This window comes from Corylus avellana, chromosome ca2, assembly GCF_901000735.1.
Source record: "Corylus avellana chromosome ca2, CavTom2PMs-1.0".
Classification (NCBI taxonomy): Eukaryota; Viridiplantae; Streptophyta; class Magnoliopsida; order Fagales; family Betulaceae; genus Corylus; species Corylus avellana.
This window is the reverse complement of record NC_081542.1, coordinates 49,664,139-49,678,696: the sequence shown is the minus strand read 5'-3', so window position 1 is coordinate 49,678,696 and position 14,558 is coordinate 49,664,139. Positions and strand designations below refer to the sequence as shown.

Sequence of the window (14,558 nt, the reverse complement as noted above, 5' to 3'; positions counted from 1 at the left end):
ATTCTCCCAAAGCTGATGTGGCTTTCAAAATCACTATTGAATCAAAATTCAAGTATGATTCATCTAAAATTTAATGCTGATTTTAAAAGTTACATCAGCTTTACGAGAATTTTAAGAGGATAGAAAGATGGTACCTAACATTACTATTAAAAAAAACATCCAGGACGACTAGTTTAATTGCATCAAGAAGCTCGTGAATATTAAACAAGACTTGAGCTGAATTTAGAGTTAGAATTCAAGAAATAAAAGCCCAACAGAAAATGGGCATGCAAAACCGTTACACCGAAAGGACGTGGCAAAAAGAGGTTAGAAGAATCAAGAAAGAACATTTCTGTTTCTATTTGCTGGCCGTTCACCGTTGGGAATTGAAATTCCCGCTGGGTAGTGGGTATTCAGTATTCTACGCGTTCCAAGTTACTCATCTCCTCCGCCACCACAAGGTCCACAATAAACTCCGTAAATGTCGATTCACTCGCCGGATTTGGTCACCGAAATACTTCTGCGATTACCCGTGAAGAGCCTGGTACGTTTCCAATGCGTTTCGAAGGCATGGCACGCACAAATCAATGGCCGAGTTTTCATCAACATTCATCTCGGCTTCTCCATTGCGGCCAACAGAGAACGCCATCTCATAGTCATTGACATCGAAGGACCGCCGCGGAATTTCTTAGGAGTGCGCTTCAACGACGACGACCGATTCGATGGAGCGCTCGTGAACATTCACCAGCCACTTTTCCATACAGGACATAACACCCAAATCGTGAACTACTGCAATGGACTGGTTTGCATCTACAGCTATTGGACAGGGAATTTGATTTGGAACCCATTAATCCGGCGGTACAAGAAGTTGCCCTATGAGCCGGTAGGATTCACCGACTGTCTATCTGGGTTGCCCAATGTGGCCTTCGGACACGACCCAGTTAACGACGACTACAAGGTGGTGAGGGTTGTGAAGGTCTATAGAAAGATTGATGCTAAAAGTGCCATTGAAGTCAAGGTATATAGTCTGAGAGCGCATTCTTGGAAGACGGTTGAAGAGGAATGGCCTAAAGAGTTCAGTTCAGCCAGTTCTAATTCAAGGTCGATGTCCTTAAACGGTGCTTTCCATTGGTTAGTTGATATTTGTGGGTCCCTGCACCAGAAGACCCTTCTGGCTTTCGCTCTAGCTACCGAAAAGTTCAGAAAGTATACGATTCCGGTTCAATCGGACGATGGTTCGGCACTCATTTTGGAGGTCTTGAAAGGATGTATATGTGTTTGCGTGCATGTCTCTGCGACACGCAACGATGTTTGGGTGATGAAGGAGTACGAGGTAGTCAGCTCTTGGGCTCGTCTTTACACCATTGAGCAAGGCGCAGTACCTTGGACTTTTGAGTACTGTAAGCCTTTGGCGTACTCGAAGGACGGCAAGAAGGTTCTGATCGAGCAGGATTATGAGTATCTCTTTTGGTATGACATAGAGGAGAAAAGTGGCACGAGGGTTGAGTTTGGTGGTATGCCTAATTTCTTTGAGATGGCCATTTGTGTGGGAAGCCTTGTTCTTCTCAATGGTGATAGCGTGTAAAATTTGTTGATGGAAGCGATGGAGGAGGAAGTGATAAATAGGATTTTACATCATGTAGAATTTCTTTGCTTCAGCAATAATATTACGAGTTATGTCTATCTCTGCTGGAATTTTCTAGACTCTTTTAAGTTCTGTGTTGGTTAAATGTTCTATGGAGGCGAAGATTTTCTTTCTCCAAATACAACTATCCATTTTCTGTATGCATTTGCTTGCACCTTAAATATTTTTCAGCCTGCATTAGCTTTGACTCTTAAAGTGCAAGTAGGCATTGTATTTGATTGTGTCTTCTTCGTGCCATTGGCTGGGATGTATATTTCTTTCGAAAATAGAAGGATGCAGAACTTGCTAGCGCAGAAGCTGCAGGCAGATTCATGAGTGGATTCTGATTTCATTGATTGATATGTTTTAGGATAGCAGAAAACACTTGGTAGCTCCATGGACCGGCTTGTTTAGAAATTTCTTATAAACCAACATCTAAAACTAACATATATCCTTTTCACGTGAGAATCACGTGTTTTTTTATTTTATTTTATTTTGTTTTAATAGCCTACTGACATGGTTTGAAAGCATGCGCTTCTTATATGCTTATAGAACATGTGACTTTTAGAAACTAGCTTGGAGGAGTTTTCTACAAAATTTATAAGAAATTTCTCTCCGTCTTTTTTGGAATGAATATAAATTTCATACAAACTAGCTTTTAGAAGATACGTGTTCCTTAGTACGTGAAAAACACATTTTTTTAATTGGACGTGCTTCTCACATGCTTTATAATAGCCTGATTACATGTCCGTGGCTCGAGTGGAAGCACAATGGCAGATAAGGCTTGGAGAGGGTGTTTGGTGGAGTAATAAAGTTGGAAATTGGGAAATTGTTTGGGCTTAAGAGAGTTGGTTTGGGAACGAGTGACAACCCGAGGCGGTGGGGAACACAATTACGGCTGGCAGGGGAAGACACGGGTTCAACTTCTAAAGTAGGAGAAGGAGACAAGACATTTGTTGCACTATGTGGCTTAATGGAGGTGGAGACAGGTGGTAATAGTGGACTAGGACATTCACTTTCAGTGGGTAATGTGGGACCCTTACTCTCTATGGGTGTGATAGACAAGGTGGGACTGTGACTTTCATTGGGTGTAGGTAAGGTGGGACCATGACTTTCTGTGGGTGTAGTGGGAGATGAGTTGGGAGTGTCTGCATGACTTTCAGTAGGGGAAACAATAGCAGGGTGACGTGTTGGACTAGGAGATAACGTGTGATCCTGAGAAGTCTAATTAGATGCAAGAGATAAAGGTAAATTAAAATGTAAGGAAGGATTGTTACGTGCTAGGGAAGGAAATGCAGACCCAGTGCATGGTTCTTCTGATTGGGGAGTGGCAGCAGATATATCCCCGGCTGGAAAGAGTGTTTCGTCAAAAACCACATGCCTAGAAAGATAAACACGGTTTGTATGGGGATCCAAACACCTATAACCTTTATGATTGTTGCTATAGCCCAAAAAAATACACTTCTTACTACGAAAAGCCAGCTTGTGAGAATTGTATGATCTAAGAAGTGGAAAGCATGCACACCCAAATGATCTGAGGATAGAATAATCTGGTTGATGTTGAAAAAGAGTAAAATAAGGAGACTGAAATTGAAGCACTGGAGTCGGCATTCTATTTATTAGATAAACAGCCGTTAAAAATGCATCAACCGAGTAAGTGGTAGAAAGTTTGGATTGAGCTAAGAGAGCCAAGCCAATTTCTGTGATATGCCGGTGCTTTCGTTCAGCAATACCGTTTTGCTCAGATGTGTGAGGGCAAGATAATCGATGTAATATGCCATGTGTTTCAAGAAAATTCTTAAAATTGTTGGAGATATATTCACCTCCATTATCGGATTGTGGTTGTTTTATTTTGCAAGATAGCAAATTTTCAACTAGATTTTTGAATTTAATGAAACACAAGAAAACATCAGACTTATTTTGCAACGGAAACATCCAAGTGAACCGAGAATAATCATCAATAAATACTACGTAATACCTACAGCCACCCACTGACATAACAGGAGAAGACCACGCATCAGAGTGAATTAATTCAAGTGGGGTTGTGGAGACTCTAGTAGACGTAAGAAAAGGAAGTTTTCTGTACTTTGCTACTTGACAAGATTCACAAATGTTAGAAGATCGGGTAGGACCTGAGACAGACAACAGAGAATTTTGAAGCAACTTCTTGATTATTAAATATGATGGATGGCCAAGGCGAGAATGCCACACACGAAGAGGAGCAGTAATGCCAATCATTGCAGTGAATGACCGAGCAGAACCACCTTGAAGGGAATTTTTATTGGCATGGAACTGCCTCAAGTAGATGGGATATAACCCTGCTTCACTAGGCCCTTGCAAAAGAATTTGATGAGTCTGCATGTCCTTTATAACAAAATAGGAAGAGGTGAGAATGAAATAACAATTGTTATCACAACAAAATTTTTGAATGGACAGTAAATTAGAGGAAGCATTTGGACAATGTAAAATATTGTGCATAAGCAAACGAGTTCTAGGAGTAATAATCAGGGAAGAACCAGTATTGGAAATAGACAATCCTCCTCCATTGCCCACTGTCACGCTCTCTTGGCCTTGATATGGTTGCTGCAGAGATAGATTGGCAAGTTCAGGAGTCACGTGATTGTTAGCACCACTATCCAGGTACCATGGCTGTTCTATGTCGGGCACAGGGTGTGTAGGGGCTGCCATGGAGGCCAATTGTGATGACAGACGCCTCCTTTGATAAGAGAAATTCATACGGTGATAGCAATCCAAGGCTTGGTGATTGGACTTTCCACAAATCTGACAAGGAGATTTGTTAGGAGCAGCAAATGTAGGAACATGTATAGAATTTTTACCATGAAGACCACGCTGAGGTGGAGGAGCAGAGAAACCCAGTGCAGCACGAACAAGGCTTGACTGGGCTGGCTGATGGGACTATAGGTGTTGTGGGCTCTTTGGTTTCTTGTAGTATTTTTGCTTTTGAGAAAAAAAGGCAATCTGACCAGTCACGGGTTGCACCTTTTGAGTGTGAGCATCAAGTAAAAGCTCATGGTTCAGCAATTCCATCTGGAGGGCATCAAATGAAATGTCAGAATTTCTTGTGGCCAAGCTCAATGTTGTGACGAATGAGTGGTATGAAGGATTAAGACCACCCACAACATATGAAATTAAATCTTCATCGTCGACAGTCTTGCCAGCAACAGCTAATTGATTAGCTAAATTCTTTGCTGTAAGAAGGTAATCCGAGCAACTTTTAGAACCTTGTTGAAGGGTTTGAAGTTGACGTCTTAAATGAGAGATGTGAGATAGTGAGTGTGGAGCAAAACGATTCGCTAGATACTTCCACACTTGATGAGAGGTATTTTGCCCATACACTGAGGACAAAACTTTTTCAGTTAATGTGGCGTTTAACCAGGCCAAAATAAACTGATCTTTCTTCTGCCATAGAAGATACTCTGGATTTATATCAGAGGTACGTTTGCCTTCGGTATCAAGAATAAATTTAGAAGGACAAATTTACGAGCCATCAACAATACTCAGAAGATCATGGCTACGAAGTGCAGGAAGAAATTGAGTGATCCAACTAATATAATTAGGACCAGAAAGTTTGACATAAACTAGAGAAGCGATATTGGGAAAAACAAAGGTAGAAGAAGCTGTGGAATTAGAGGTTGCCATGAGGATCAAAACAAATTGAGAGGTGTTAGCCAAATGGCTCTGATACCATGTAAAATCTTGTATTACAAAAGAAGAGTTCTTGAATAATTACAAAGAGGTGTATTCACCAATATATACAGCAGGTGTACATTAATTAAATGCAAAAGAAAGAATAACGAATACAGAAAATAAAATCATGTTTCCTTTGCTGTCTAACTTCCTTTTCTACTTGTTTTCCTTCTTTATATGCTGCCAGATATTTCTTTGACAAGTTTAGCCAAACTTTCCTTTTCTACAATTTATTTCCTTGGCTGTCATTGCCGATTCTTCATGATTATCATCATGATTCACGGCATCTACTCCACCATTTAGTGCCTTGGATGTCATTACCGTTGCTGCATGATTCACGGTAGAGATACCTTGGTTAACATAATGTATAATGTGGCTTTTAGAGGCTAGAAATTTGTTTCATTTGGGGTGAGCAATTATATACAAGACAAACATTTTATGGGTTGTAAGAGTTCCTGCAACTCAAAGTGATAGCTTGAAGAGTAACTCTTGGAGAGGAATCAAGGACATACCCTATTATATTCGTTATCTGTTTCAGCTTGGTTACCTTCTTTTTTATAGAAGAAGGTATGCTGCGCTTGCTGGTGGTGCTTTGCATTGGGTGGTGCCTGAAGGGTTTAGATGGTACTGTATGATTGTTGCTTTTGATCTTGTAGCTGAGGAGTTTTGAATTGTACCACAGCCTGATCATGTCGATGGTGGTTTTGTAATGGATCTGGGGGTCTTGGAAGGGCGCCTATGCATGATTTGCAATTACGGTAATGATTTTGTTGATGTATGGCTGATGAAGGAATATGGATTAAAGGAATCTTGGACTAAATTGTTTAAGGTTTCACAGTCAAGTTTGAACAGGGATTTTGGACAGGTGATGCCTTTAGCTTATTCTAAGAGTGGTGACAAGGACAAGGTTCTTTTGGAATTGGACAAGGAAAAGCTCCTTTGGTATGATTTGAGGAGGAGGAGAGCCAACACTGTGAGGATTGAGGGGGCTTCAAATTCATTCAATGCGGATGTGGTGGTGGAATGGATGGGAAGACACAGCAACCAGCGCCAGAGGAAAAGAAGAAAAGCAATAGAAAGATGTGAGATAACATAAACTTAATTGAGTTATTTATTTATTTGTGTTCAAGCTTATTTCTATACCTGGTTATGCATTTGTCTTTCTCAATTGACTGGATAGGTTAATTACCAATTTTACGTGAGCAGTTGATCTCTTTAGTTTAATTTTCTGGTTCTCCTAAGAGTTCAAGTTTGTTTAAAAAAATTGATGTATATGACCAGTCTGGTTTGTTTCACTGTTTTGAATTACTCAACATGATTGCTATATAGCATCTACTTATTTTTGTTTTAGTTTAACTTACTACTTTGATGGATTGATCATTGTTTTGAAGGGATGATTTTCTGTCAGAAGGCTTTAAACTGACTCTATAAGCAAACAGGAGGAGAAAAATGGGCACAAAGTGAAAAGTGGTAAAGCAACAAACTTCTTGTTCTTTCATTTTCTTTTTAACCCCCCGAATTGATAAAGGAAGTCACAGGTTGCAATTAAAAATATGAGTCTGTCCCAGGAAAAAAGTTGGTTGTAGAATGTCGTGTCTTGTTTATAATTAGCTCTAGTATTTCGTTCTTCGATTATTTCAATTTGTTAGTGTTGGCTTGAAATTGTCATAAGGAGACAGACATTGTGAATGTGATGTTGTCTTTGAGTTTAAATTTCTATGTTGTTGAATAGTTACAATCATGTGCTGCGAATGGCCTTCTGCATGTGCATTTTGGGACTAACAGAAGAAGGATTTCTTTGCTTAGCATGGTTATGGATCCTCAATGAACTCTTTACCTTGCCCGAACCAGAACTTCTACTAATGTATATATATATATATACTCGGCAAAAGCAAATCATATCTCTGCTTTCCTAGTAGCATATTTGAATATTAGCCAATTTGTCAAAACAATATATAGGGAATAAAAATCGGGAGAGAATGTCTGTTTACATACTAGTTGTCGCAAAAATTTTGAGCAGCTGAGAAGCAACACCAACATATATGTTAAATTATCGTGGATTTAACTATTTAAATTAATATTCTAACAGCTCAAAATTATGCCTATCCTAGTAGAAAAGGGTTGTTCTAAAAATAAAAGGATGGTTCTTTCCTTATATATTTTGAGTTTTGATTAAATTCTTAAAGCATGTGAATGTGTTGTGTTGTGTTGTGTTTGTTTACGTGGCCATTTTACCATATTTGAATATGTTGTTGCATAGAAGACGAAAGGGTTTGTCATCTTGGAAACTGAATGTCTTTTGAGAAACAGCAGTTTATGCCTTTGTACTGCTAATTAAGGCTCCTCTAGCTCTTGCATAAAGGATGAACTTTTTTTATTTGGTTGGTGACAATAGATTTATGCTTTTCAAGTTGCTTCTTATCGTTGAATTCATTTGCCTGCTTGGATTATGTTTAATGTGTGCATCAGATACAATATGTTAGAAAATAGGCCTCTCACACGTCCTTGTAAGTAAATGGGCACTTGAAGAAGCATCCGCATCAAGAAGTGAGCGTTTCTTGAAGAAGCATAGTAAGAAAATGGCACATGAACCCCGACAGCTCTGCTAGTATGTGAACTTTCACCAAACCAAAATATTTGCCGATGTGTCTCGAGTTGCTAAGAGGACTCACAATGGCTTATGCAATGATGTAAAATGACTAATCAAAAGCTTAAACAAGGTGTTCATTCGATTCTCTGTACAAGTTAACGCATTTTACATTTGAACTACTTTGTATTATTAATGCGCAAATATTTTATTTTAGGGTTAAATACCTCAGACCCCTCTAGGGTTTGTCAACTTTATTTTTTCTCACCTGGAGTTTCATTTTTATCACAGGAAGTCCATGTGGTTTTGATAATAGACCAAGTTAGTCCTCCGTCAGTTGACCGTTAGTAGACTTAACGGAATTCCACGTGAACCAATCAAATATTAACACGTGGCACTTATTTAATTTTAAAAAAATAAAAAATAAAAAAATGTATTTTCGAAAAAAAAAAAAAAGCAAAAAACAAAACAAAACAAAACAAAACAAAAAACAAAAGAAAAAACAATTGGGGGTGGCTCCTTGGCCATTTGGTGGTGGCTCGGCCACCCCCATCCGGCCAGATGGGGGTGGCCACCATGGGGTGGCTCGGCCACCCCCATGGAGCCTTGGGGGTGGTCGAAACCACCCCCAACCACCAGCCACCCCCATCTGGCCAGATGGCCACCCCCATGGCCAAAGGAGCCACCCCAATTTTTTTCCTTTATATATATATACATTTTTTTTTAATTTAAAAAAAAATTAAATAGGTGCCACGTGTCAATATCTGATTGGTACACATGTCAATCCTAATGGTCAACTAACGGATGAACTAACTTGGTTTTTATTAAAACCCCAGAGGGGTCCTGTGATAAAAATGAAACCACAGGAGAAAAAAATAAAGTTGCCAAACTCCAGGGGGGAATTAAGTATTTAACCCTTTATTTTATTTTTCTCTCACTCACATCTCTCTTTCTTTATTATCTTATGCATTAATGTATTAGTATTTAAAAATACAAAAATAATAAGAAAATAATATTTAAATATTATAGAGAAAGAATAGACAATCGGATCGATGAGAATGCAATTGAAAAGCCATTAGTTAAAAATAATAGACTTAGTTCATATGTTACTATTAATAACACACTACTATAGTAGACTTAGACCCCGTTCGGTTCGTGGAGTAGACATCTTGAATGAAATGACTATTCTTATGGAATAATTATTATTATTTTTTTTTTGGTAGAGACCTTTTTTTTGGGGGGGGCGGGGGTAACAAACCGAATGTCCATTAAAGCAAAAAAAAGGTTATTGGACAGACATATAAAACTAACAAGCTTAGATAGATTAGCCCAATCCAAACAGACTACAAACTCCTTAAAGCAGGTAAAGCTGAAAGTCATCTGCGAATGCAGCTCGAGAAAACCTTTGCCGCGACGCAATCTGATGGATACTACCATCGGGAGTACAAATACCCCTATCAAGCATCTAAACAGACTTTCGAAAAAGCCATGGTGATTTAGATGCATAGTAACAGTGGAAAAAAGGTTTCCAAAAAGAAAAGAAAAAAATATCCACTTCACTTATGAAGAGTCTAAAGCCTAATCAGATCGAGTTTAATAGAAAGCAATACAACAACGTTACAGAATATAAACACAACAACGTTACAGAATAAAAATACAAGATAAAAAGCAGAGTAAAATGTTCAAAAAACAGCAACGTCAGAGTTGTCGAAGACGCACGGGGCCACGAGCCGCTGAGGGAACCAGAAGACCAGCGTAGGTGGTGGATGGAGGTGGAGCAGTGAGAAAGAGGCCTCACGCACCGCAAGTAAGATTTACAAAAGGGACGTATTCCTAGGAATAGACTCGTGGGAATAACTATTCACTTACGAAGAGCAATACCTATTCCTCTAACAAAAATAAAAAGAGAGAATAGCTACTCATTGAGGAATAGACACAATTTTTTTTTATTATTATTTTTTTTCAACCCCTCAACCCTAAAAATAAATAAATAAATAAATAACTGTTAAACTTAAGGGCGGCCAGCTGCCCACCGTAGAACCTGGGGGTGGTCGCACCACCCTCGATGAATTTGGGGTAGCCAAGGCCACCTTCGATTCATGTCGGGGGTGTCCGCGACCGCCTTTGCAGTCTCTTAGGGGTGGATGCGGCCACCTAGGAAAATCAATTTTTTTTGTTATTTATTTTTAAATTTGATTTTTTTTAAAAAAAAAAGGATTTTTTTTGGTAATTTTGGTCCAATTCCAATTATGGTATATTTATTGTTACCAAACAATGGAATAGAAATACTTATTCCATTCCACCATGTTTTATGAGTAATATTAGAAGTCATTTTTGTGTCATTCTAAGAATAATGTGTTTTAAAATTAGGGGTGAACAGATTAACCGATTACCAACTTTAACCGAACCGATATTAACCGTAACCGATAGTTATCGGTTAAAAATTTTATACCGATAAGCTTATCGGTCGGTTAAAATTTTTTTATCGAAAAACCGATATAACCGGTAAGCTATTTTAATTTTTAATTTTTAATTTTTTAGAATTTTATATTTATTATTGTAGTGGATCAATATGAAAAAAAAAGCTTCGATAAGCTATTTTAGCCAAAAATATACTCTAAAATAACTAATTTTTAATAAGTTATTTTAGGCTTTAGCCCAACAAAACGTATTTTGGGCTCCAAAACAATTAATTTTTGGTCAAATTAGCAACCAATAGAAGCCCAATAAAAAGCTCACAAAAGCCCAAACCGATTTAACCGACCGTTTAATCGAGCGGTTAATCGATTACCGATATGACCGATAATTTTCGGTTAACACTTTTTATTGGTCGGTAATCGGTTAAGACTTGGTTAACCAATAGCTTATCGGTTAACCGACCGATAAGCCTATTAACCGGCCCAAATCGACCGATACCCAACCCTACTTAAAATTACTATTAAATTTGTGATTAATTATTATTAAATTTTAATAAAATATTTATTTTAAAAGTTATTTCATTTTTAAAGAAATACAAGAGTGACAGAAAAATGAATTTTATAATTACTTCTGTAGCCTTTTAAAGCACCAAATGTTTTGTTAATTTCACAACCACTAGGATAAGTGCTCGGGCCAAAGGCTGTTTTGGACCTTTGGGTTGCCTTGACGAGTACTACTTGCAGCAGTGTATTAAGAATAGGCATCAAAAAGTTGAAATTATGTTACCTTCTTACACTTGTGAAAGGACCATATATACCTCTTCATTCTTGGCAAAAGACCCGATTGAGGGTCTATTTGAGAATGTGTTTGAAGGGTTTAACAGTACGTTTAATACTAAAAAAGTCTGTTTGAAAAAAAATATATTTGTTTGGTAAAAAAAAAAAAAAAAGCAATTTTAAAGGTTAAAAAGGCTTAAAAATTGACAAAACGTACTTTTGGCAAAAACTTAAAAATCAAGATTTTACCAAAAAGTCTTTTTTTTTTTTTAACTTAAAAGTTATATTTCTCAAATACAATTTCAAACTGACTCTAAAGCAATACACCCATTCCGAGTATTGACATTTGCTTGATAACACTTTTTTAAAAATAAATAACAAACGACTCAAGATATAAAACTCTCAAAATTATTTGTATTTTATATCACATCAAAACATTTTTTTTAATTAAGGAATACTCTCAAAAAATATTAACAAAGAAAACGATTTCTTTTATTTATTTACCATTGTATCTATTGTACATTGAACAGTAACTATTAGGATGGAAAGAGAGGTATTCATCTCAATTCTAATAGGACGTGCTTTTAAAAGACAGGTGTCTCTTAACAGATCCATTTGCTGTGATGGAAAAGAGGTTAGAAGAATCAAGAAAGAACATTTCTGTTTCTACATGATCCATTTGCTGGCGGTTCGGAGTTGAAATTCGCGCTGGGTAGCGGGTATTCTACGCGTTCCAACTTACTCATCTCCTCCGCCACCTCAATAAACTCCGTAAATGTCGATTCTCCCGCCCGATTTGATCACCGAAATACTTCTGCGATTACCCGTGAAGAGCCTGGTACGTTTCCAATGCGTTTCGAAGCCATGGCAGGCACAAATCAATGGCCGAGTTTTCATCATCATTCATCTCGACTTCTCCATTGCGGCCAACAGAGAACGCCATCTCATAGTCATGGATTACGAGGGAGAAATGCCGCGGAATTTCTCAGGAGTGCGCTTCAACGACGACGATCGATTCGAAGAAGCGCTCGTGAACATTCATCAGCCACTTCTCAATGCTGGACACAACACCCAAATCGTGAACTACTGCAACGGACTGGTTTGCATCCACAACTATGGGAGAGGGATTGTTATTTGGAACCCATTAATCCGGCGGTACAAGACGTTGCCTTTTGAGCCGGTAGGATTCACCGATTGTATGTCTAGGTTGCCCAATGTGGCCTTCGGACACGACCCAGTAAACGACGACTACAAGGTGATGAGGGTTGTAGAGTTCAATACAGAGATTGATGCTAAAAGTGCCATTGAAGTCAAGGTATATAGTTTGAGAGCGCATTCTTGGAAGACGGTTGAAGAGGAATGGCCTAAAGAGTTCAGTCCAGCCAGTCCTTATTCGAGTTCGATGTCCTTAAACGGTGCTTTCCATTGGTTAGTTGATCCTATTAGTGGGCCCCAGTACCGGCAGACCCTTCTGGCTTTCGATCTAGCCACCGAAAAGTTCAGAAAGTATACAATTCCGGTTCAACCAAACGACGATTCAACGCTCGGTTTGGAGGTCTTGAAAGGATGTATATGTGTTTGCCTAAATGTCGGTGTGACACTCAACGATGTTTGGGTGATGAAGGAGTACGGGGTAGTCGGCTCTTGGACTCGTCTTTACACCATTGTGCAAGGCGCAGTCCCTTGGACTTTTGAGTACTGTAAACCTTTGGTGTACTCGAAAGACGGCAAGAAGGTTCTGATGCAGCAAGATTTTGAATATCTCTTTTGGTATGACATAGAGGAGAAAAGGGGCACGAGTGTTGAGTTGGATGGTATGCCTAATTCGTTTGAGACGGCCATTTGTGTGGGAAGCCTTGTTCTTCTCGACGGTGATAGCGTGTAAAATTTTAACTGATTTGAGTGTAATTTTTTGTTTGATTAATTCTTTAGCTTAATATTAAGGACTTGGTTTTTAACTCATGTTGATCTATGTTTGTGCTAGGTATGATAATCCAGCGGATGACCTTAATCTGTTGATGGAAGCGATCGAGGAGGAAGTGATAAATGAGGAACAAGCTGTTTGATATTCGATTGCAAGGAAAACTGCTTTGGAGCCCATTTTGGTACAACTCATTTTCTTGGGAATTTTATATCATGTAGAATTTTTTTGCTTCAGCAATATTCCGAGTTATGTCTATCTCTGCTGGAATTCTCTGTACTTATTAAACTATTTTAAGTTTTGTGTTGGTTAAATGTTCTATGGAGGCAAAGATTTTCTTTATCCAAATACAACCATCCATTTTCTGTATGCATTAGCTTGCACCTTAAATATTTTTCAGAGCTTTGATTCATAAAGTGCAAGTAGGCATTGTATTTGAATATTGTGTCAATGTGTCTTTCTTCGTGCCATTGGCTGGGATGTATATTTCTTTCGAAAATATAGGGATGCAGAACTTGCTTCTTTTGGTCTAAAATAAGGTTGCAATGCTCAATTTAAGTGTATTTAGGGCAGGGTTTGGTGAATCAAATTATTATCTTCTTCTTTCAAGAAGTGTGCCATCTAGAATTAAGGGCACCTTCTTCTTCACACTTGCATTTTAGAATGAGGTTCAGAGGGTATTTAGGTCCTTGGGGAGGTTGCCCCTCTCTAGAGCCAATATTTCTTAGACTTGTTTAATCAACCACCCTTCCCTTCTCTTCTTTTCAAAAAGAAGGTGCCCCATCTGTTTCTTTTAACTTTACTGTCACATAAGCAACTTATCTTTGCCAATATTTCTTAAACTTGTTTAATCAACCACCCTTCCCTTCTCTTCTTTTCAAAAAGAAGGTGCCCCATCTGTTTCTTTTAACTTTACTGTCACATAAGCAACTTATCTTTGCCCCTTTATTCTTCGTAGGGTGAAAAGTGAAGGGAGAGAGCTATGCTTGATCAGCTGAGAATGCTTGAAGATTGGAGGAAACAATAATCCCAACGATGTGTACCAAATGCCTTTACTAGAATGAGTATACTTTTTCAGGTTTTTTCCTGAATAGTGCCATATATTGTCCACTTGTGTAAGGTGTTGTGTACTTGTAGTTACTGTGGTTTTGAAGCATGTACATACGAAATATGTTTGTATTCCTCTCTAAATCCACAAGGTTGTATGACATCTGTCGATTTTGATGCTGGAATTTACTTTTTCTTTATCTGAAATTTGATTGTTATAACTGACTTTGAACTATCTACTGTGAATTTTCGTTGGAATGTGACAAAATGGCATGCAGAATAATTGGTTCCGGTTGCCATTTAGGTTGGTTTTGAGGTGCAGGCCTAGTTATAAATGATTGCATTAAGAATGGGTGGTGATGTTCGATTATAGAGCAAATTACATTGTTGTTGAATTTTGAAATTGTTTACCTCAGAGAAAATGACATAAAGAAAAATTGTGCGAATGGGACTTTGTGTATGGGGGGCAGTTTGAGATTCCTTCGTTCTTGATCAGTA

General features: G+C 38.2%; 1 protein-coding gene and 1 pseudogene across 1 annotated transcript; both read left to right on the top strand.

Annotated features, from left to right (window-relative positions):
• Positions 1-460: 460 nt before the first annotated feature.
• LOC132170173 (F-box protein CPR1-like) lies at positions 461-6,407 on the top strand (annotated as a pseudogene).
• Positions 6,408-11,723: 5,316 nt separating this feature from the next.
• LOC132172104 (F-box protein CPR1-like) lies at positions 11,724-14,245 on the top strand. The gene is made up of 3 exons (XM_059583553.1): positions 11,724-12,973; positions 13,077-13,197; positions 13,972-14,245. The coding sequence occupies exons 1-2, from the start codon at positions 11,868-11,870 to the stop codon at positions 13,156-13,158; spliced, it is 1,188 nt and encodes a 395-aa protein (XP_059439536.1). The 5' UTR covers positions 11,724-11,867; the 3' UTR covers positions 13,159-13,197; positions 13,972-14,245.
• Positions 14,246-14,558: the final 313 nt, after the last annotated feature.

Bases quoted from the DNA above. Each gene is read 5' to 3' on its own strand.
- LOC132172104 (XM_059583553.1), top strand. From the start codon at position 11,868: ATGTCGATTCTCCCGCCCGATTTGATCACCGAAATACTTCTGCGATTA. The intron at 12,974-13,076 runs GTAAAATTTTAA...TGTTTGTGCTAG, and splicing joins CTTCTCGACGGTGATAGCGT to GTATGATAATCCAGCGGATG.